Here is a 23093-nt window from a genome sequence, read left to right on the forward strand (position 1 = left end):
AAATAATTATGAACTAAAATATCTCTTAAATTTCTTCCTCTCCTAAAAGAAATACCAGGAGAAAGATAAAGTACACCACTTAAATCTTTAAAATTTAACAAAAAATATCCAATACTTAACTAAAGTAACTATTTCAGAACTCAGTACACTATATGTAACAACACAATAAATTCTCTTTTTCCCTTGCCACCAACAGGCAGAGAATTACCCTGCCCATCCACCTCTCTCTCTCCCACCAGTCCCACTAAAAGTGTACTCCTCTACAGCTTTATGAACAGCAGACTCAACTAACCCATAATTATAACCCCTAGCACAAAAAACAAAAAACATTCTATTAATTTCAGCACAAAAATCCCTATGGTTATTGCACAGCCTCTTCAGACAAATACACTCACCATAAGGAAAGACAGCAAGGATATAGGGTGGATGGCAGCTATGCCCATCTAAAAACTGTCCTCTATCTTCAAATGTTCTATGTACAGATGTAAACAAATCATTATTAGAACTTAAATACAAACTATATCTAAAAATGCAATCTGTCTTTCCAACTGTAAACAATCAAACAAAAAAAAAAACAAACCTATTATTCTGTAGCTAGTCAAAAAATTCATGAACCTCATCAAGTCCACCCTTACAAACAAAAATTAAATAATCAATAAATCGATATTTAACTAAAAAATTACATTGATAAAGATATTCCAATTCAAATACATAACTAACATACATGGGGGCAAAAGAAGCCCTCATAGCCGTCCCCTGCAACTGATTATATAAACTGTTATTAAATACAAAGAAATTATTTGTAAAACAAAAATGCAAAAGTTCTATTACGTAATTTGATAGAGGTGTATTCCTCAAAAAGTATTTAACACTTCTATACTATGTATTAATATTAGTATATAAACTACACACATTCACACTCATAAAAAACACATCATCCGACCATTCAACATCATATATTTTATCCAAGAAGTCACCACTATTTCTAGTATGAGGGCAGTTTTATAACAAAAGGCAACAAAAACTCATGTAGAAAAAGGTCAATTTTAGATAAAAAAAAATACGAGCTGATACACTAGGTCTTCCTGGAGGATTCAAGCCATTCTTGTGTATTTTGGGAAGGCAGTAAAAAACTGCTATATCACTATCAAAAGTTTGAAATTTTGTATCTAATTCTATACATGAAAGGTAGCCCAATCTCAGACCTTTTTCCAAAAGAATACCATAATTTGTATCAGCTTTATATTCAAACATACTACTCTCTAAATAGATATTACCATCTTGCAGGTGTGACATACACATCTGAAAGTACTGTTGACAATTCATAACAATTTTATTACCTTTGTCAGAAGGTTTAATAACAATATTATTATTCCTAACAATTGCAACTCATTCCATTCATATTTAGTCATACTGTAAACCTTATTACATTTTCTGTCAACAAATTTCTCACAAGCACATTCAATAGCATAGCCAAGCATACCAGAAAACTGTTTGATGCCATCATGTTTAAAAGGAGGCATAAAGTCACTTTTACAAACTACTTTAGTGGTCCCTAATAGACTACAAACATTAGCACCAATATCCTCTTCGTCCCTCAGGTCTGATCAGCATTTGTAAAAACTAGTGTCCTCACTATTATCAGTAATACTTTCATTTGAATGATCAGGATCACCACAAAAAACCCTACCCCCACATTCAAAAAAGTGCAGTAAATGTAATTTACAAATTAATCTAACATCACACTTCAGGTCATAAATATGAGGCAAAACAGTAGGAACAAAATTCAGTCCAAGGTCTAAAACCTTCAGTTGAGTCTCTGTTAGGTTAATGTCAGAAATGTTGTGCACTAAAGTACCATGAGGAAAATTATTGCCATTTTCCTTTCTTAAATTGACTTTGTCCTTCTTTGCCATAACCGACCTCATTCTGATATCGCCCTCTCTTGTAGTCACTACTGGATTCTCCTTGGTCCCGTTGATCTCTCAAAGTCCCTTACAAATTTAGATGCCTCCTTAGATGGAGGTAAATAGGGAAACAATTCATCTTCTGTTTCTACATCCGCTGAAGTGTCTGAAATGTCAGACACAAAGAAAACACCCCTTACAGAATTAGGAGACTTCCTGGATACAGAGGTAGCACTCTGCCAAGCTGGGTGATCATTCGCTTTTCCATAGGAAGGAATGTCCTCCCTCATAATCACTTAAATCTCTTTTAACTGTTTTCAGTCAATCTATTCCTGCTCATACTTTTTAAGTTCCTCATTAATATCTGACAAAAAAAAAAAAGAGTCAAGACAAGCAAGAGCCAAAAGCTTGGATAATTCTACATACACTGATTTAATCTCGCCTTTTATTTTATTCTGCTTAATTCTGTCTCTTTCCAGCAGAATATTCACCCACTCCAAAGCACACCTGTGTGCCACTGCCAACCATCTCTTAGAAAATGCTTTACCAATTTCATCAGACATATCAAACAGAGTGGAAGGGGGAGGGGTCTTAAAAGCTCTAACACCCTTAAGGTGAGGTATCCAAGTCAATGTAACATTGCAAACCCAGTGTATTGAAATAAATGGAAGTTTCCTTATGGAGCAGTCATTCCAAATCTCTAACAGACCACCAAAATCACCTGATAAAGAAAAATGTGACCTAAGTCCCACTGACTCCAAGTCAGACTGCCGACCAGTCACAAATGGAGTCCCACAGGGTTCGGTCCTGGGTCCTCTCCTATTTGGTATCTACTTCTCTGAACAAAGGGACTCTGGCTGTTAAAGTTTGCAGATGATTACAAGTTGGGAGCTATTATTAACTCTCCGAGTGATGTTGCCATCCTACAGAAAGGCCTCACTGAGACCAACGACTGGTGTCAGAACCATGGCCTTAAGCTCAATGCCAAAAAATGTGTTGTTATCCCCTTTGGGAAAAAATGAGTTCCCATGAATTACCACATCGACAGTAGTCCACTGAACACAGAAGGCATTATAAGAGATCTAGGAACAAAGGTTGACAGCAACCTCTCTTTTGACCATCACATTGCCACTGTGGTCAGAAAGTCCATCTATGTGGCACATCTCATTACTAAGGGTTTTGCATCCAGGAAGAAAGAGATCACTGTCTCCCTCTACTCTTCCCTCATTAGGCCAATCATGGAGTACAATGCCCCATTTGGCAGGTACCTCACTAAACACCTGCAACAACTGGAGAGGCCGCAAAAGTACCTCACAAAGAGGATCCTAAGCCTTAAACATTTGTCCTATATAGACTAAAAAAAAACTCCAACTATTCTATCTCATATTACCTACTTAGAGATGAGCTCTGCTTGACTTGCAAAGCCATGTCTGACCCAGCTCTGTTGGAAATGCTACATCTAAAGAAATCCCCCCCCCCCACCACATGCTCCAGAGACCTCAACCTCATTACCATAATCAAGAGAACATGCTCGGAGGGGCAGGTTCATAACCTAGAGACTGCCTATGCAATGGAATAGACTTCCCATACATATCAAGCAGAGTATCCCACTGGCCCTCTTCAAGAGAAATCTTGATGAGTGGATGAGAAATAGAGTATTCACCCCAGGGATCACTCCAGTGGCTTTACTCAACACAGGCACTGGGAACTAAGGTTGGGTGGCATCATGCCAGGGTAATCCTATGGGCGAGGCTTGTAAAGGCCCCAGGTCCATTAGCCTAGTACACACCTATGAACCTATGATGAAAAAGGATTTTCAGTCCTGATTTTACACTCGTGTTCAAATCTCTCCAGTATCTGAGGTGAGTTAGATCCAATATTCAAACGGCCATTACCAGCATGATCCCCAGAAGACTCAACATGAGTAATAAAATGGCCCATATATGTAGTGTGTTCTCCACAGACTCATCTCTAAAACTGCGAGGTAAGTTAAAGGAGGGTTCGCCAGCCATAAATAACCAAACAAAAAACTACACCCGAGAAAGTAAAATCCAAAAGCCATAGGAAGGAACCACTTCAAAAAGAAAAAAAAAACACTATTTCCTCTAGTGCCTCGGCTTAGACACTGCCTTCAAGGAGTACTAAAAACATGCATATAAGAATATTTACGTACAGCCATCAAATAAAACAATCAACCAATAAAAATTATTGACCAATAAAATCATACATTAATCTCCAATTACAGTCTAAATTAAGACCTGTGTAACTTAAGAATAAAAATAGCTTCCTTATAAATTGTTTTTTTTCTTATACACATTTTCTAGATAAAAATATTAACAGACACCTTCTCCAAAATTGTTGCCCTTAGACCACTAGGGTCCGATCTATGAAACTGTGCAAAATGTTGTTCATAGGTTCATACTAGGCTATCTGCCCGAGGGCATTTACAAGCCTAGCCCATCGTTTTGTGGCTTACGCCACCCCTTTAGTATGGGGAACTATACCCATTATTTTGCTGTGCCTCTGTCGAGCAGTGACACTGAGGTAATCCCTGGGGTATATCTGCGATCTCCCATCCATTGGTCAAGATTTCTCTTGAACAAGGCCAGCGAGGTGCTCTGCCTCACATGTACCGGGATTTTGTTCCACAGCATAGGGAGTCTTTGGGTGATGAATCTATCCCTCCAGCACGTCCTATTAATAGCCGTGTCAAGGTTTAAGTCTCCCGCCCTTGTGGCTCTGATGGATGTGCAATAGGATTCCCAGTTTTAATATTTCTTATATTTCTAATATGTTCTTGCAGCCTAGTTTTAAATTTCCTTTTACTAGGTGGGCACCTTCAGAAAAGTGTTTAGATGAGAGAGTTCTAGAATTGGTCTCCAAGTACCCTCTTTTCTGGGCACTAAAAATATTCTTTTTTCCAAGGGGTGGCAATGCTATTTTTTATTTTTTATTTTTTTTTTTGCACCTTTACTGAATTATCACTTGTGACACAGGCAAATATAAATTTATATAAAAGTAATCAAACTGCACTAATAAGTTCACATTTATAAACATCAGACCACATATATTGCTATATATCATATAACCCAAGCAACATTACATAAATTATTCAATTCTTACCTTTTTTAACAAAAAAAAAAAATCTTTATTAAACTATAAGCAAGCATACATTTATATAAATGAAAACAAACCACACCGACACAATCCTAGTTGCAAGCATTTTAATCACAAACCATACTGACACACTCCCAGTTGCAAACATTATACACCACTTATTATTTTCAGTCAAACATTACATAGCTGATTTAAGCCCTGCCCTATTTTAAACCTTATTCCTCCTCTGTATGTACTGTTCCCACAATTCCCATTTTTCCCTATGTATTTTGCTCCTACCCCTTTTCTAAAGAACTCAATTCCAGTTGTTTTATCTCTGTTACTATATTCACTTCTAGTATAGTTGGTTTAGATTTTGATTTCCATTTTCTAATAACTGCTTTTTCGGCAGCCACCAAAATTAAACACAAGGCCTTACCATGTCTAGGCAATTGTGATTTTAAATCACAGCTCAGAAAAATCCTCTCTCGTGACAGCAATCTGTCCACTCAGCATCTCCAACAGTGCATCTTGCAGGGAATCACTAAAGTCCGCCAACTTACCACACTGACAGAAAATGTTTCCAATTATCTTTTTCTTCCCCATCACACCTCCACTTGCAGTCTACCTGAGGAAAAAAATACCCTGGAATCTACTTCGGGTATAAAAATATCTATGTAAACATTTCCAAGCAAAAATCCTAAATCATCTAGATTTTGTGGCATATTTGGGAGAAATACATATATCCTCCCACTGCTTCTTTGTGAATTGCTTATCCAGTCTCTCTTCCCAACCCTTTCTGATTCAGTCTTATAGTTAACATGCAATAGTTTATATGCTCTACTAATTATTCCTATTTTTATAGCAGTTTCTGTTCTAGATTCTACTAAAAACTCTACCAGTGCTGGTCTTTTTGTTTAGGACCCCCTTATTTCTTTCTCTTAGCCTATAGTCTGATATCAATCCTTGATAGGGAAGGCACTCTCTAACCTGCAGTCCAAATAAATTCTTGGCATCTTCCCATTCTATCATCTTTCCTTTGCTAGTTATTTGCTCCTAGTACCTTGGTTCCTTTGCCAGTTTTCTCCAATAACTTGCCCCAGCTTGCGTTTGTCTACGTCCCTAATTGCAGTCATCCCTATCGGCAGAACCTGCTTTCTCCATTCCCGTGTTGGCTTAGTTCTTAGGATACTTTCTATTACTTTACAGATATAATATTCTGTATGGTTATTGTTATTCTTCTTAAAGCTCTACATCCACAATAACAGTTCTACTTGTTTCTTGAGCTTCCTGTTTCATCATCATCCCTTTCCACTTTGAATTGAAGTTTTCTGCTTGTGCTATGTATAGGAGCCTTAACTTAACCTTAGTTCTGAAATACCCCTTCAAATCAGGTAATCCCAATCTGCCCTATTCTACTGGAAGAATCAGCTTGCGCCACTTGACTCTTGCTGTCTTCCCCTCCCAGATAAAGTCCTTCAGCTCTTTATTAATTGCTAACAACTTTGCCTCTGGTAGATACAAATATGTCTGACCTGTGTATAAGACTAAAGGGACTAAAAACATTTTAACTAATTGTATCTTATTATCCATATAACAAAGCTTTCATTTTTTCAGTTTTTGTATTCTTTTGGATAGTCTCTTCCCACATATCCTTAGTTGCCACACCAGAATAATTTTAATCCATACTCCTAACTACTTCCTTTTACCATGTCCCCATAAATATGGTTATTACTGAACCAATTCATATGTAGGTAAATCATTTACCACTCTCACCTTTGTGTTAGCTTCATTAATTTTATATCCCAAAAAGATCTGAAAGGGTCTTAAAATGTTCTGCAACACTGTGATGTCCCTTTCTGGTTTTCTCAGGTATAACATTATATCATCTGCAAACAGAGTCAGCTTTTCTTGACTACCATACCAGTTATATATCCTTGAATTTCTGAGTCCCTTATTTTCTTTTCCACTGGCTGTAAATATAATGCAAATAACAAATGGGAAATTATCAGAGAAGACCCCACCTACTTTAATTTTCACCTCTGATCCTTCATATATATTTTTTCAGGAAATGCAAATGCTTCCATTGCCCTGCTCATAAAACTGCAGTTCACTCTGTCAAATGTTTTCTCTGCGTCAAGACTGACCAACAACAATGGTGTTTTCTTGCATTATGCTTCTCTCTGGATCATCAATTTTCTATCTATCATCAAATGTTTGCCTCCCCTCCACAAAACCACATTACTCCATATCCATCAATGTTGGCATTACTTTTGTCATTCTTTTAGCCATTATAGACATGAACACTTTATAATCATGGTTTAGTATTGAAATGGGCTTGTATGAAGCTGGATCTGATGGACCTTGACCCTCTTTAGGTATTGCAGTGACCACTGCTTTCTTCCAGGATGTTGGTACTGCTCCTCCTCCTCCTCTTAAAATACTGTTAAAAAGAAGTTATGTACTCACCATAACGTTCCATCTGTGTTGTCAATCTTTATTGATCCTTGACATATGGGATTCTGTTCTGAGTCTCAGAACCGGTTCGGCCGTTACAACAGCTCACGCGAACCAAACCTCTTGAACCAAGTTCCTATCCAGAATGCTTCTCTAAAAATTACCTCAGATCAAGTTTGCAGCTATAATAAAAGTCTTGGAAAAGGTAATACTATAACCATTGAAGAGGCTATGTCTAAGGTCATACATCAGAAAACAAATAGCCAGGACTAAGGTCAGTTCCAAAAGGATTCTGAAGGTGAGGGAAGGAGGGTGGGGTGTTGAGGATAAATAAAAATCGACAACACAGATGGAACATTATGGTGAGTACATAACATCTTTATCTGATGTTGTCAATCTTCATTTATCCTTGACATATGGGACAGAGTACCTTCCTTGTATCTTGGGAGGCGTTATGGAAGGACATTCCTGAGCACCACAGAACAAAATGAAGCTCTTCCCCTGGAGACCAGGTCCACTTTATAATAAGTAATAAAAATATGTGAAGAATCACACTGAGACTGTACATATGTCATCCATGGAAGCCTTGGAGTGAAAACCGAAGACGTGGCTATAACTTTTGTAGAGTGTACTCCAACTGGGGCTGCCAATTTGAGGTTTTTCCTGTTGTGGACAAAAGTAATACATTCGCCTAACCACTTAGACAACATGACCTTAGAAAGTGATTTACTCATGGAAGGACCTGAAAAGGACACAAATAACTGGCCTGACTTTCTGAAATCTATTGTTCTGTTGAGATAAAAATGCAATTGTCTGTGTACATTCAATGAATGTAAACAGTATTCCCCCATTGTTGGAAAAATTAGGGAAGAAAACTGGCAATTTAATGGATTGATTAATGTTAGTATCAGATATGACCTTCAGAAGAAAGGATGGATTAGTTCTCAGTGATACCCTGTTTTTATGAAAAATCAAATATGGAGGCTTTGAAGATAACGCATAAATCTCTGAAATCCTCCTAGCAGATATAATCGCTATTAAGAAAATGGTCTTCCATGAAAGAAATTTCAAATCACAAGTAGCTCCGGCTCAAAAGGGGGAAAGACCAAGGATTGCAAAACCACAGTAAGATCCTAGGGGACAAGGAGTTCCCTATAAGGGGGCTTTAACCTTAATGTTCCCTTTAGAAAAGCCTTGCACAGACTATGTGAAATTAAAGAGTGCCCTTCAAAATCGTTACGGAAATTAAACATAGCAGCAAGCTGAACTCTGATGGCAGAAGAAGCAGCTCCTTGTTCGAAGAGTGTAGACAAGAACTGCAAAACCTCCAACTGATGCAGAGAAGGGATCAAGTTTATCTGGCCATATAAAAATATTTTCCATTTGCTGAGGTAGGGTCTCTTTGTGGAAGGTTTAGGGGAAGCTGGCAAAATGTTTCAAAATGGGGAAGATAAGTTATTTTGCCTGGCAATCAGTGGAACTGAGGCAACCAAGCTGTAAACTTGAGGTTTTTCAGGTTGGGATGAACTAGACCCTGAGAATGGGACAGGAGATCTGAATCTGGGTCTAGAGTCCAAGGACTTTGAAGTAGATAAAGCCAAAGAAAGGGGAACCACACTTGTTGAGGCCAAAATGGGGCAATGAGAATCACTTTGCTCAACCTTATGGCCTTCTTCAAGAAAAGGGGTATTAGAGGAATGGGGGAAAAGGCATAGAGTAGTTCTGAGGGACAACTTTGAAGGACAGCATCTCTTGGGGACTCCCCCTGTGGGGGGATTAGGACAAAGTAGCTGCTGCACTTGTTCTTGGGGGGATGCAAATAGGTTGCAGCAAGGATGACCTCAGTGATGGAAAATCTTTGCCACTCTGGGATTGGGAGACCATTCGTGGGACAGGAGGATGCATCTGCTCAATTTGTCTGCTGTCACATTTGTGTGCTGCTACCAGAAAGCGATTTGAACAGATCACCCATTGCCACACTCAGAAGGCTTCTCAGCAGAGGGGGTAAGTCTTGGTTCTGCCTTGCTTGTTAATCTACCAGACTACTGATATGTTGTCTAACTGAACTGCAATTGCTCCTTGAGGGAGGACAGCTCAAAAGGCTTGCAATGCTAACAGCACTGATCTCAGTTCCAGAATATTGATATGCAGTCCTTCCCTGAGAATGCCCCCCCCCCACCCAATCTGGGAGGCATCTGTGGTCACTATGGCCTGGGGAAGAGGAGAAACAAATGGTCAGCCCAGACGAATTTCCTCTGATTCCATTCACCAAGATAAATCCTTCTTGCAAAGATTGTTAATTCAGATGCAATGAGACAGAGGATGAGTGAGGATGGACCATTCAGAGGATAGAAGCCACTGTAGGATCCTCATGTGGAATCTTGGTAGAGGTGCTAATGTGATAGCCACCGCCATCGATCCCAGTGCCTGTAGAACTAGCAATGTGGGAACACTGTCATTGGAAAGAATCATGTCTACCTGAGATCTTATTTTCAGCAGTCTGTGAAAAGGAAGGGAGGCTATGCAAGAGGTCATATATTCAGGTTGGCTCCTGTGAATTCCAATTATTGGGTGGAACTTAGTTGAGCTTTAGTGAGATTCACTGTTATCCCTAGATGACAGAAAGTGTGTAGTGTGAAATCCCTTGTCTGTTCGAGTAGATGCCTGGTGGGGACGGTAAGGAGCCAGTCATCCAGATATGGAAACATCCAGAATCCATGCAGTCTCACATGAGCTGCTACCGTTGCCATACTTTTGTGAATACCTGGGGGGGCTGTGGCAAGACAGAAGGGCAGGGCTCGGAACTGATAATGACCGTCTCCCAGCCAGAAGCGGCGGAACCTCCTGGATCATTTATCCATTTTTATGTGGTAATGCGCATCCTGGAGGTCTACAGAGCACATCTAATCATCTTTCCCTAAGAAGGGAAAAATAGCATGAAGCGTGACCATCTGGAATTTCATCTGCTATACAAAGTGATTCAGAGAGCTAAGATCCAAAACTGATCTCCAGACCATCTTTTTCGGTACCAAAAAGAACCTTGAATAGAATCTGGATCTGATCTGGTCTGGCGGGACTTCTTGGATGACTCTTTTTCTAGCAGCTTTTGAATTTACAGAGCTGCCTGATCCCTCTGACTGGGTGGAACATCGGGGATCTTTCTTCCTGGTTCTGGGGTCAGTTCAAAAGGAATATGGTAACCTCTGTTAATGATCCTTAGCACCTGAGCATCTGTGGTTATCTTTTGCCAGGCCAGTGGGAGCAAGGCTAGTCTTTCCCTGATTGCCTCCAGAGTCAAGCAATCGGGCCTCCCTTCAGAAGAGTTGGTAGGGTTTCCCTGAGAAGGAATCTCTGGAACTCTGATTTTGCGGGACCCTTCCATTATAGCACCCCCCTCTGCTCCTGGGGGAGTCACTACCACGTGTGTCCTGGAAAGGCCCTTGGGTTTTCTAAAACCACATTTTTGTGCTTCTCTGATTCCTGGAATAGGAGTGTTGGGGAGCAGAAAAATGTAAGTTCATAGCAGAAAGGGCTTTTCCATCTTTTTCACACCTGGCTAAGGTCTCTTTAACTTTAGGGTCAAAAAAGGGAAGAGCTATCAATTGGAGCACTGACAAATGAAGACTTGAATGGCTCTTCAAACTCACACAGGCACATCCAGGCATGCCTCCTTATGGCTACACCTGAACCCGCTGACCCAGTCGTCCCTTCGGCTGCATATGCAATAAGTCTCATGGACTATTTAGAGATAGAGTCCAGGGTGGCAAGCTGGGAGGCTACTTTATCCTGAACCTCATCAGACACAACTCCCGTGAGGGTACCTGAGATCTCCTTGATCAGATCCCTTTGAAGTCTGGTGAAGTGTGCTAACAAATTCAATGACTGCAAGGTGACCCACTTCATAATCTGTCCATTGCCCAAGACTCTCAGTTAGGGGGATGAACAGTGGAACTTTCTTCTACCAGTTCCTTCTTGGTGGCTGACACAACCACAATGGCATCTACTACTAAACCTTTGGCCAGATGCTGATGGTCTTCCGGAGCTGAAAGTATTTTATCTGGTTTCCTGGGGACTGGTTCTATGGAATCAGAGATCTTCCATGCCTGCCGGGTCATAAGTTTGATAAGACTGCCCACTGGCAGAGTCACCCATATGTTTGATGGGCGAAGACTGAACGCTTGCAAGTACACAGACTCCTCTAAGGATGGATCTTGGGGCTTCCAGCCACCGCTCTACTTTAATATTTTAAGAATGTTTCCAAAGGTGACACCTTCTAGGGGTGACCTGGGGGAACCCTCCCTGTTATTAAAATCCATGTCTTCTGTGAGAGATTCCTCAGGGGAATCAAGGTGTTTTCTCTTACATGACCTCTTCCGAGGCACATCCTCAGTGGGAGCTTCTGTGGAGGAATCGGAAGAGGTAAGGCCCTGTGCAGGGGTGTCCTGCAGTGTAGGTGCTTGCTGTTTGGGTGAGTAGGTTTGTGGAAGCTCCGGTGGGAGCCTGCAGAGGCCAAGGCCCTCTCCATAACTTGAAAGGCACATCCCATGAAGAGGGATGGGAGCCCAGAACTTGGAAGGACAACCTCAGAACCATGGTCCCACCTCGTGCCAAGGAAACCACCATCAAGGTCAGAGCTCACAAACGGTGGCATGCAGCTATGACCCTGGGAGTCCAATGGGTTTGAGCCAAATGAGGAACTCAGGGTGGAGATTGGAGCTGAAGACACGACAGCTTTTGGTACCAGGACATCTGGAATCAGAGAAGTTGGAGCAGAGGTCTCTAAAACCACACTGGTTAGAGGAGGGATGTCTGGTGATGTCCTTGGAGAAGGATACCTATCTCCAGCAGGGAGTGAAGCCTGGGAAGAAGTGGAGAGACACCTCACCACGAGGAGCTGATCCACCAACCTCACAATGTCAACTTCCGTCAGACTCCTACAGGACCATACCAACAAGGCTGAAAGAGATTCTGGCCTCTCCAAAAAGGGACTTGATAGTTGCCCCACAAAAGGGTCTACTGAAGGAGAGTATCTGGTTTTGGGAACTGAAAGAAACCATGGTTCCTGGGCTATAGGCACCAGGGAGGGAAATGGTTCTGAAAATGCTGTCGGCACAGTAACCAGCACCAAAGAAGGGGAGGCACTTTCGAGGGTCGACACCGATGTGGCATGTGCCAAAAATGGAGGTGCCAAAGTAGTCACTACTACTGGATCTGATGAAGACAGTTCCATAGATTTTCTCAGATCTGCCTTTGGTTCCACAGAAGCTGTGGAAACCAAAGGTTTTGACTTCTTATGAGCTAGGGCCGAGGGTAAAGTTGGCACCCAGTGACTTCTCTTTTTTAAGGATGATGAAGGAGAAGGTCCCTCAGATTTAGCACCTACAGGCTAATCAGACAAGACTACTTCAAAGGATATTTTTAATAAACCTTTTACAGTAAGTTTATTTTCTTTCACTCAACTAGGGTGTGGTGGCTAAAGGCTTGACAAATGTCACATTGCTGTTCTAAATGCACTGGGCTCAAGAAATACACACAAAAAGCATGACCATTGGAGTCTGACATTTTTCTGCCACAACCAGAACAGGATTTGAAACCAGTAGTTCCCTTGCTTTTATCTGCCATATTGAAAGACAAGGATCAATGGCAGATACACACATACACACACACACAAAAAGAGAAGAAAGAAGGAAGGCTACCAATGATGGTACACTAAAAACTACCAGAGATAGGGGGAAGGGATAGGACTACCAACAATGGTAGGACAGGTACCGAATAGTACGAAGGAAGAAAGGGATAGAACACTCACTCCAAAAAATGGTAAAGATTAAAGGAGAGAGAAGAAAGAGTACTATAAAGGGTATACACATAAGCTAACTGCTTAGGAGACTGAAATTCTGAAACAGAAATGAAATAAACAGTACATTTTACATAGCTCAAGAAGAGCTAGGCTGACGTGTCTTTACGAGAGGAGTGGCAAACAAGATCTCAGGAAATTTAGAGAAAGGCATTCTGGGTAGGAACTTGGCTCAGGAGTTTTTGGTACGTGTGAGCTATTGTAATGGCCGTGCCAGTTCCGAGACTTGAAACAAAGTCCCACATGTCAAGTATAAATGAAGACTGACATCAGATCAAAACTTTCCAGCTCTTAATCATGTTTTCCCTCCTAGCTTCCAAACTTCCACAGGAATTCCATCTATTCCTGGAGACTTTCCTGTAGATTGATTATACATCACAATTTTTATCTCATCCCCTCCTATCCTGTTAGTAATTGAGCCTCATCTACCTCTAACTTTGGCATATTTCATTCTTTCATGAACATTTCCACTTGCATCTTTTCTTGATTTCCATATATCTGTGCGTTATATAGACTTTCACAGAATTTACAAAATATTTCTAATATCTCTACAGGATTTTTTGTTACCTTCCTTGTTATAAGCTTTCTAAGTTTGGCGACAGGCCTTTCTACTTTTTATGGCCTGAATCGCTGTGCTAAAAGTTTTTGTGCTCTAGTGTTATTATCAAAAACATTTGCTTAACAGCAATCTTTATAATCCCATGTATATTATTGAGGTAATCCCTTATTTTCTGCTTAGCATTCTGCAGTTGATTCTCTTCTTGTTCTGTGATATTCCCCCATTCTGCAATAATTTAACATTTGTTAGTCCCTCTAAACAACTCTTCTTACTTCTAAACCATACCTCCTTTTCTTTTATTTCCAGCCTATTTTTAAACTCCATCTTAATTTTATCCCACTCCCTAGCTATATCTTTAGAGGGAATTTTTATCCACTCATACAGCTCCTGAATAATCTCCTTTGCCCATTCCATAAATTTCTCTCTTTTCAACAGATAGGTGGGAAAGCACCAGTGCCTCATTTTTATTTCATTACTCTGTGTTTTTATTTTAGTTATTATTGATGCATGATCTGAAATACTTATTGGGTGCATATCAAGACCTTCAACGAAATGCACATGTTCCTGTGAAATGTAAATTCTGTCTAGCCTAGCCCAGTCTTTATATCTTGGGGAATAATATGTAAATTCCCTCCGAATTCCTATTACTGAATTCACATCTTCCATGTCAAATATGTTCATAAATTTCTTCAAAAATCTATGCTCCTTTGTTATACTTTCCCTTCTGAGCTCCCCAGACACATCTTTACTACTGCAAATCAAATTCCAGCACCCACATACAAGTAATATTCCTTGCTGAAAACTGATAATTTCTCCCAGAATTTTCTTAAGCTCCATTATAGCAGTTTTAGGTGGAATATAAATACATGCCAGTGTAATCTCCTCCCTTGCCAGTAGCCCCTTAGCACTATAAATCTTCCATTATATTTTATATCCACTTCTATCACTATTGGATCACCTCTTGCAATTAATGCAAGTACTTCTCTTTTCCTTTGTCCCAGGTATTCTGCTGAATAACCATCCTGAAAACATTTCTTTATCAAATTCACATGTTCAGTTCTTTCCAAGTGTGTCTCCTGTAACATAATTATTTGCACTCTACATTTTTATATAGTTCACTATTCTTTTTTGTATTTATCTGTGAGACCATTGGCACTTAGACATTACAGAAAGCATCACTATCTTAAAAAGTTATTATTCCCATCTTTTAAGTATAACACTTTTTTGTTAAATATGTAGTTCCAGCTTTTGTGTTACATGTATGGCAGGTTGAACTTTTATATAGTTGTTTCTTGTCATATCCAAATGAGCCTATGTCACATCTTACTAAACTTTTTGTTTTATTTAAAGCCCTCACAAAAAATTCAAACCCTCAATACCCCCAAAAACCTATTAATACTAACACAAAGAGCCATGTACATCTTCAAATATTGAAGTTTTACTCTCATAATAGGAACAAATGTCACAAAACTGACAGTCACACTCACATACATGAGTTAACCTAAAAGAAAGGTTATCCATGCTAAGATGCATGGTGCAGCCATTGCTTCTACTAAATGCTAACTGGTTTTGTCTTACCTTTATAGCTCTCCCAGCTGTGAAACCCCAATTGCTTTCAGAGAATATTATCTCTTAGGCAGTTTCTCTTTTTTCCCCCAGCCAATTACTCTCCACCAGACTGTAACCAATTTATCTTTATAAGATTGTCTCCATGCAGACATGAGAACCAGACAGTCAAATTCTTTTTATCAGACTGTTTCCATGGAGACATGATGACCAGGTAAAGAAATGCTACTAAACATACATTCATTTGATAGAAAAAATCCTCATAATATTCATTGTTTTTTCAGGTACTTACTTTCTCTTAAAACTTGTTACTAAATCAATATAAGGTCCTTAATCCAGTTATTCCCCCATGCAAGAATGAGAAAAAGCACATTATTTTTTCTCATGCTCTTGTAAATAGGCTTTTTTACACTGCAGTGCCTACATTTCTAAACCTGAATAAGAAGAGAGAAGGGAGAAAGAAAGAAAAAAAAAAAAAGAAGAGCAGAACCTATTAACAATCCACATTACACTTTAAAATAACTGAGAAAACTTTACAGCATGGAAAGAAACCTATACACCACAAAAATAATAGTATTATGAAAAAATGTTTACTTTTCTTATAGTTAACTTTCTCCCCATCTTCCCCTCCCCAAAGCATTGTTCCATACATTAATGACATAAAATAGGGCATATACTTTAGAGTCCCCCACAAGTCCAACAGATTCTGAAAAAGTCCAATATTACCAGATTTTCTTTTTCTGTCATATTTCAGAAATATAATTACATTCCACATTCATTTACTGGTTTTATTACTGTTCATCTCCATCTCCCAAATCCTGTCACTGCTTCATTTCCAATATACTCTCTATTCCTCTAGTCAACTTTTGTGCTCTCTTCTCTCTCCAACATTTTCCATTGAAACAGTGGAAATGGTTTCACAGGTACAGTCTCTCTCTGTGGTCTTTATTATGAGAAGAACAAGAAGCAGAATCTCCTGTTTCACAGCTCACTTTCTGTTGGACAAATGTTTGTATTTCTTCCTTAGCATATATTTCATCAAAAAATGACTTTGTCCTTCCAGGGAAGAATACCTTCAAGACAGCTGGGCACAGCAATTTGAATCACTCACCTGTGTCTCGACATTCCCTAAATACTGGAATGAATTTATTCCTCTTCTGCCTGGTGTACAATGAGTAATCATTCTCCACAAACACTCTGCTGTCTCCCACTTTTAGTATTTTGCCCTTTTGCCACAGTTTTGTCAAAATCAACTTGTTCTGCTGGTAGGATTGCATCTTTATTATTATTATTAAAGGTCTAGGTTGCTTTCACATTGCCAGGTTTTGAGCACACACATGATGTGCCCTTTCAACTAAACTGTTGTGGAATACCAGTCAAGTGGCTTCTTTGTGCTTTCATAGGTTGGTACTAGGCTATCGGCCCTAGGGCCTATACAAGCCTAGCCATAACAATTCCCTGGCTATTTCTTCCCACTCTATTTACTTCCCTAGACCTCTGTCTAGCAGGGCGACTGATGTGATCCCTGGGGTGAATTTCATTTCTCCCATCCAATCATCAAGGTTCTTTTGAAGAGGACCAAAGAGGAGCTCTGCTTGACATGTATCCAGTGTCTGGGGAATCTCTGGGTCAGGAACCTATCCCTCCAGCATGTTTTGTTTATTGTGATGACAAGGTTTAGATCCCTGGAGCATGTGGCTCTGAGGGATTGGGATTTCTTTAAGTGTAGCATGTCCAACAGCTCTGGGTTTGACATGGCCTTGTATGTTAAGCAAAGATCGCCTCAGAGTAGACGGTATGCGACAGAGTATAGCTGGAGTTTTTTAAGGCAGTCAGCATAGGGCATATGCTTTAGGCCTGTGATTCTTTCAGGGAGGTATTTCTGCAGCCTTTCCAGTTGTTACAGATGTCTTGAGAGGTACATACCAAATGGGGCGTTGTATTCTATATATCTAATGAGGGATGAGTACAGTGGGACAATGACCTCCTTTTTTCTGGATGAAAAGCCCTTAGTGATGAGGTGTGCCACATAGAAGGATTTCCTGACTGTTCTGGTGATGTGGTTATTGAAGGTGAGACCACTGTCCACCTGTGTCCCTAAGTCTCTTATCACACTTTCGATGTTTAGTGTACTGCCACCTATGTGGTGATTCATGGGTACATGTTTTTTCCCAAAGGGGATCACTATACATTTCTTGCCATTGAGTTTGAGCCCATGGCTCTGGCACCAAGCATCTGTTTCTGTAAGGCCCTTTTGTAGAGTATCAACATCATTTGAGTCCATAAAATTAATGCAGTCTTTTCCTTCAAGCTTCTCTGGTATAGCTGAAAATCTCATGTTTTCTCTACATGCTCTGTCCTCTAATTCTCCTATTTTTTGAACATCTCTTACTGAGCAGTCTCATATTCAGCCAGCCTTTTCTTCATTTCACCCTCTGATTTCTGCAGCTTTATCACCACATCAGAATATCTGTTTAAAGCTTTTTCCATTTTTTCCAGCCTTTTATTTGTGTTGATATACTCCATCAGTGTTTCATTTATTTTAACCAGATATATGTGCAATTGTCTTATATCTTCCTGTAGGCTAGTGGAAGTCATGTCTGGAGGTTGCATTGCTTTCTGCTGAACAGCTGCAGAACTTTCCCCAAGTCAGTGTTCTTCCTCGCTTTTTGTAGCTGATTTTTTTTTCAGGTGCTCTGTATTTCTTTTTTTCTGGCATCCAGGCAGTACACGTACTAGCCAGTTACTGAAATTTACCCACAAACACAAAAGTCTACTGGCCTTCTCTGTTGTGTTTCTGCTTCCACACAGGGAGAGCTAGAGTTAAGCTGTTACTCAGTGTGCAGCTATCTTGGAAGTGGCACTAGAAACATTAATGAATAAAACCCCTTCCCCCTTGGGACACAGTCACCTTTGAATAGTACCCTGAGACAAAAGATCTTGAAGATCCTCTGGGGGAAAAAAAGGAAGTTGTTCCTGAGGAGGCTGAGGAATATCCATAAAAGCTGGATGGGACTTCCATACCATGAAGTATCCCTGGCAAATAATGAACAGAACCCAAGAATCCTGAGTAATTTGAATCCAAACAGGAAAACAAAGAGAAAGGCAAGAGAAAGAGGAATGTGGCTGGGAAGAGACAGTCATATAGCACCTGGTTTATTAGGAAAGGAAGGCTTCTGAGCCCCTGAAGTCTGAGTGGCCTTAGCAGGAGGACCCCACTTGCCACTCTTTTTACCCTTAGTAGGAGGGCAGGATTGCCTGTGCACAAAGGCTGGCTTACTGGGGTAGTTTCTCTGGAATTTAGACAGAGGAGAAACAAACACATGTTTAAGCTCCGATAAGGCCTTCCTCTTATCCTGTAGGCACTTAAACTTGCAGCTGATTCCCAAAGGATCTTATCAAGAGGAGCATCCATTAACTTAGCTTTAAAATCATCAGGTGAAGTTTAAAGCCTAAGCCAAGAATATCTCATCACTGAACCAAAAGCAGAAGCCCCAGAACAGGCATCTGCTGCATTATAACTACACTTGACAGGAAGACCCTAACAAGGAAAGAGCAGAAGTTTTGCCCTCAGAGTCAGGGAGATCAGAAATAAGCTGGTAAACCTGACAAAGGAGAGCCAACACATACCTGGACATATGGATCTGATAATTAATGGCCCCAAAGGCCAGAGAAGCTGAGGTATAAACATTCTTACTTAGCCTTTCCGTGGTTCTGATGTCTTTATGAGAAGGCAGTAACTTGGGCAAAGGAAGCAATTGAGAAGGCTTGTCAGAGACTATGGACACCACTGAGGGTTCAGCAGCAAGACATTTGTACAAAAAGTTACAATCCTAGGGCACCCTATAAAACCTATCAGGGTTCTTGGGAGCAGTGGGCAGAGAATCAGGAGTTTTAGAGGCATTGGAAAAGGCATCCAACAAAGCAGCCAAAACAGGAGGAATAGCAAAAGGTTTCGGAGCTTCCAACTGTAGCAACACATGGTACTTCTTATGGATGTCAGAGACCTGAGCATAATCAAACCTAAAAAATTCCATCATCCTAGACATTGTATCCTCAAATGAAATTTCTTCAAAAGGAGCATCTGGACTACTAGATTCATCCTCCTCTGACCCATAGTCCAAAGGAGAAGGAATCTGGGTAGAGGAAGCAAGAGATTTGTCATCAGAATCAGACTCTTCCTCAAAAGAATCCTGTTCTCTGGGCTTTTTAAAGGGAGTAATGGACCAAGGGGGAGCTGGAACAGAAACCCTCTGAGGAGGTTTTAATGTCATTAAAGAATTACCCAAATCCTGAGTGAAGGCCTGACACTCACTCTGTGGATCCTTAGGAGTTGAAGTAACATGTTTAGCTTTACTTCTTTTTTAAAGGAATGCCCGCCCTATAAATCATAGAAGGCTCTGACCCAGGACAGCATTCAATAACTATAGTAGGAACTTCTTCCCCAACTAGAATCTGTGGAATACCCCAAAGCCACTCAGAAATGATCAACAGTGGCTCCCCCTGAATGTCCGAAATGGATGCCTGCAAAGCCTCGTTGGACGTGCTGCAAACCAAATCCTCACTGGCCTCCAACCCGGTCATGGCAGAGGAATCCAACAACAAACCTGGGCAAGCCTCTAGGTTCTCAATGACCTTGGGAGAAACACTCAGCAGGGGCTTGACAGCGGAAAATTCCAGTCTTAATTTTTTCACCACCTTCTTCCCTAACAGCTGACCCTTGGGGTGGGAGGTTCCTTCCACTGCATCTTTAGTGAAAAGGTTAAGGCTCTGGTTCTCAAGATATAAAGAAAAGGAACAAAGCCTACTATGAAGGGTTTTTAGTATAAAGCTTGACAAATCGAACATGTATGGTTGTGAGAAGTTCCCAGGCAAAAAAGACACTTACAGTGGTGGTCTTTATGAGGAATTTGTCTCTCACACTGGCATTTACCCTTCCTGGATGACATTAACCCCTAACAGCAACAAAAACCCAAGAAAAAAATCCTAACAGGGTACTTATCTGAAACAGCTAAGACTTCAGCAAACAAGACACAATCGTTCAACGGAGTACGAAAATACATTCAAACTAGCAGAAAACGCATAGATGAACAGATTGGCAATCAGGAAATGCGTTCAGACTATCAGCAAAGTTGTTCTGAGGATGGTACGTTTGAATGTCACCTTTATACCCTATGCTATTGCATGTGATGTTCGGTGTACCTTAAAGCAATAGTAGGCTTTGTAATACAGGTCAGGTATCAAGCTTTCAATGGCACTGAATCCCATACATTAAGAATACTGCAACAGTGAATGTAAGGAGATCTGAAAATACCTCTTTCATCTTTCTGTGGTATTGCACACACTGCATCCAACTAATGGGTTGGGAAGGCCACAAATTGCAAGCTGAGCATATTAATCCACAATACTGTAATTTGGTACAGTCCACAGTTTTAACTGATATAGCAGATGCTCTGTTTGCATGCGGAATCACACTGAAAACAGATATCTGCATACGGTGACAGTTTGCATGTATACCATGCATGCACAGAAAAACAGTACTGCTATTTCTTTTTTCCATAACTCAAGACAACCGTAATTGTTTAGTAGCTGTGTAATCCTCAACACTTTGCTAGACAAAAATATTGATATCAGAGAGAGCTGAAAGGAATTTATTTACTTTTACTCATTTGCCTGATGTTCTGATATTTCCAGTTCTCCACCTGCATCACATAGTTAAGCTCCAACAACTATCGCTTTGCTCCCAGCATCTCTTTACCGTGGAGTGGCTGCTTGAAAAGATATACTGGACTTACAAATAAGATTCAGCAATCTGTATAGGTAAATACTTGCGATTGCTTTTTAAATACTTTTTATATAAAAAGAAGGTTTATGAGTCTAGTGACTGTTACATCCAGCATGCAAGCTAATTGAAATATTCTCCCTGAAGTCATAGGCTCCAGGCAGCTACCTGAATTGCTCCTATTATAATCTGTCATTGAAGGTAGTCTGTAAGCTTCCCTCTTCTTTACCTTTCAGTAACCAAGCTCAAGCACTGCTAATCATGGCAGTTTTCATGTCATGATCCAGCAACACTGCAAATGTAGATCCATAAAAAAAAACTTGTACGTTTTCATCTTACTGGACAGTACATGCAAGAGCACCTCCAGACTGAAAGTTAGGAATGAGATCTAAAATCTGACAGCTTCAGAAAAGAGATGAGTGGTGGAAGGGGTAGGGTATGCTCACCTAATCTGACTTGACATTGCAAACAGTGCACCAACAGGCAGTGTGAAACCACCAAGAGCCAGAATGAGAGAATATAGTGCTTAGTTTGGGACAGCAAAAGAAGAAATCCCAATAATTATCCATACTTCAGATGCAATAGATAGTATATTAACAAAAACATTTTCCAAAATGACAGATATATCTGCATCATCTGACAATAAAGATGCTAAGAATTTTACAAAAGCAATATACAAAACAACCACAGCATACATAAAAATATGTAGTACTAACTGCATGGGATTTGGGAATAAAGCAGTACCTTCTAATATCAGTTGTGGAGAAAATATTCTGCATTCTAGTTTCCTCTTATAATGTGAAGTTAAGCCAGTTTAAAGGTTGTATTTACAAATAATCAATTTTTATTTAAATATTAAAAATAAATGTTTACTCAAAATTCTGTCACACCAACAAAGAAAATCAGTTTCACAGCTCATAGGTTGGCACATTTCAACACTTCATAGCTTACATAATACACAAGGTGCAGTTCAGATGTGACCTATAATTCTGGCATGCATTTGTGTACAAGAGAGGATCAAAATATGCCCACATAATTAAGTAGTGCACATGTGCTATTTTGTTAAAGGTGCTGCATATGAAGTCTACACATAGACTGAATTTTTTTCCATTATCAGTAAAATGTCTTTATTTTAAATTTCTGGCTGTAGGTGCTGCTCAGGGAACAGGTTCTGAAAATTTCTGTTGTTCTTTGTTTCGTTTACGGAAAAAGGACTTCCCAAACTCATATGTGCTAATCATTATGGCACATGCTGGAGCCACTTTAATTACTCGAGGCAGGAAACCTGAAAACAAATCAATTAATGTGTTTTAATTCAGATGACTAAAAGATGAACAGCACTTTATTATATGAAACATTTTTAATACCATGTTACTAAATCTGCCCCCAGTGCAAAACCTTTTCAAGCAAGTTCTCTTAGATGTTTACCTCAGCTGCACAAAATCAGAGATGGATTTTTTTAAACCAATGAATACCACAATTCTTCTCAACTGAGGTATTACTGTAAAACAACATAAGAATCTGAAACTTCAAAAATTGGTCACCTCAGTCAACACTTTTGTCTGATTCTGGGAACTCAGCGTAAAACAAGGGACACTCAGCTGCAGGGACTCCTCTTTTCCTGATCATCTCCTCTCTCTCTCTCTCCTTCTAATCTGTGTTCAATTAATAGGTGATAATGAGGCTATTAATTTATGAAGATCTTAAGAAGCCTAACCTTACAATTCCCAGGATAGTTTTCAGCCTTTATATTTTGTGTACAAATAACCCAAATATGGTCAGAACAAAAATGTCAGGAAATTTACATTAACTGCTTAAAATTTCCAAAAATTCCTCAAAAGACCTGAACTATCATTATCCAGTCAACAGATT

General features: G+C 39.8%; 1 protein-coding gene across 1 annotated transcript in view; it reads right to left on the reverse strand.

Moving 5' to 3' along the window:
* Positions 1 to 22042: 22042 nt before the first annotated feature.
* The window catches only part of SLC25A40 (solute carrier family 25 member 40), a 1199913-nt gene continuing 1198862 nt past the window's right edge, over positions 22043 to 23093 (reverse strand). Inside the window, exon 11 of the mRNA XM_044067526.1 lies at positions 22043 to 22506. Coding sequence (XP_043923461.1) covers positions 22379 to 22506 — 128 coding nt within the window. The 3' untranslated portion in view covers positions 22043 to 22378. The remainder of the gene's footprint in view (positions 22507 to 23093) is intronic.

This window comes from Protopterus annectens, chromosome 3.part1 (genome assembly GCF_019279795.1).
Source record: "Protopterus annectens isolate FY-2018-M chromosome 3.part1, PAN1.0, whole genome shotgun sequence".
Lineage (NCBI taxonomy): Eukaryota > Metazoa > Chordata > Ceratodontiformes > Protopteridae > Protopterus > Protopterus annectens.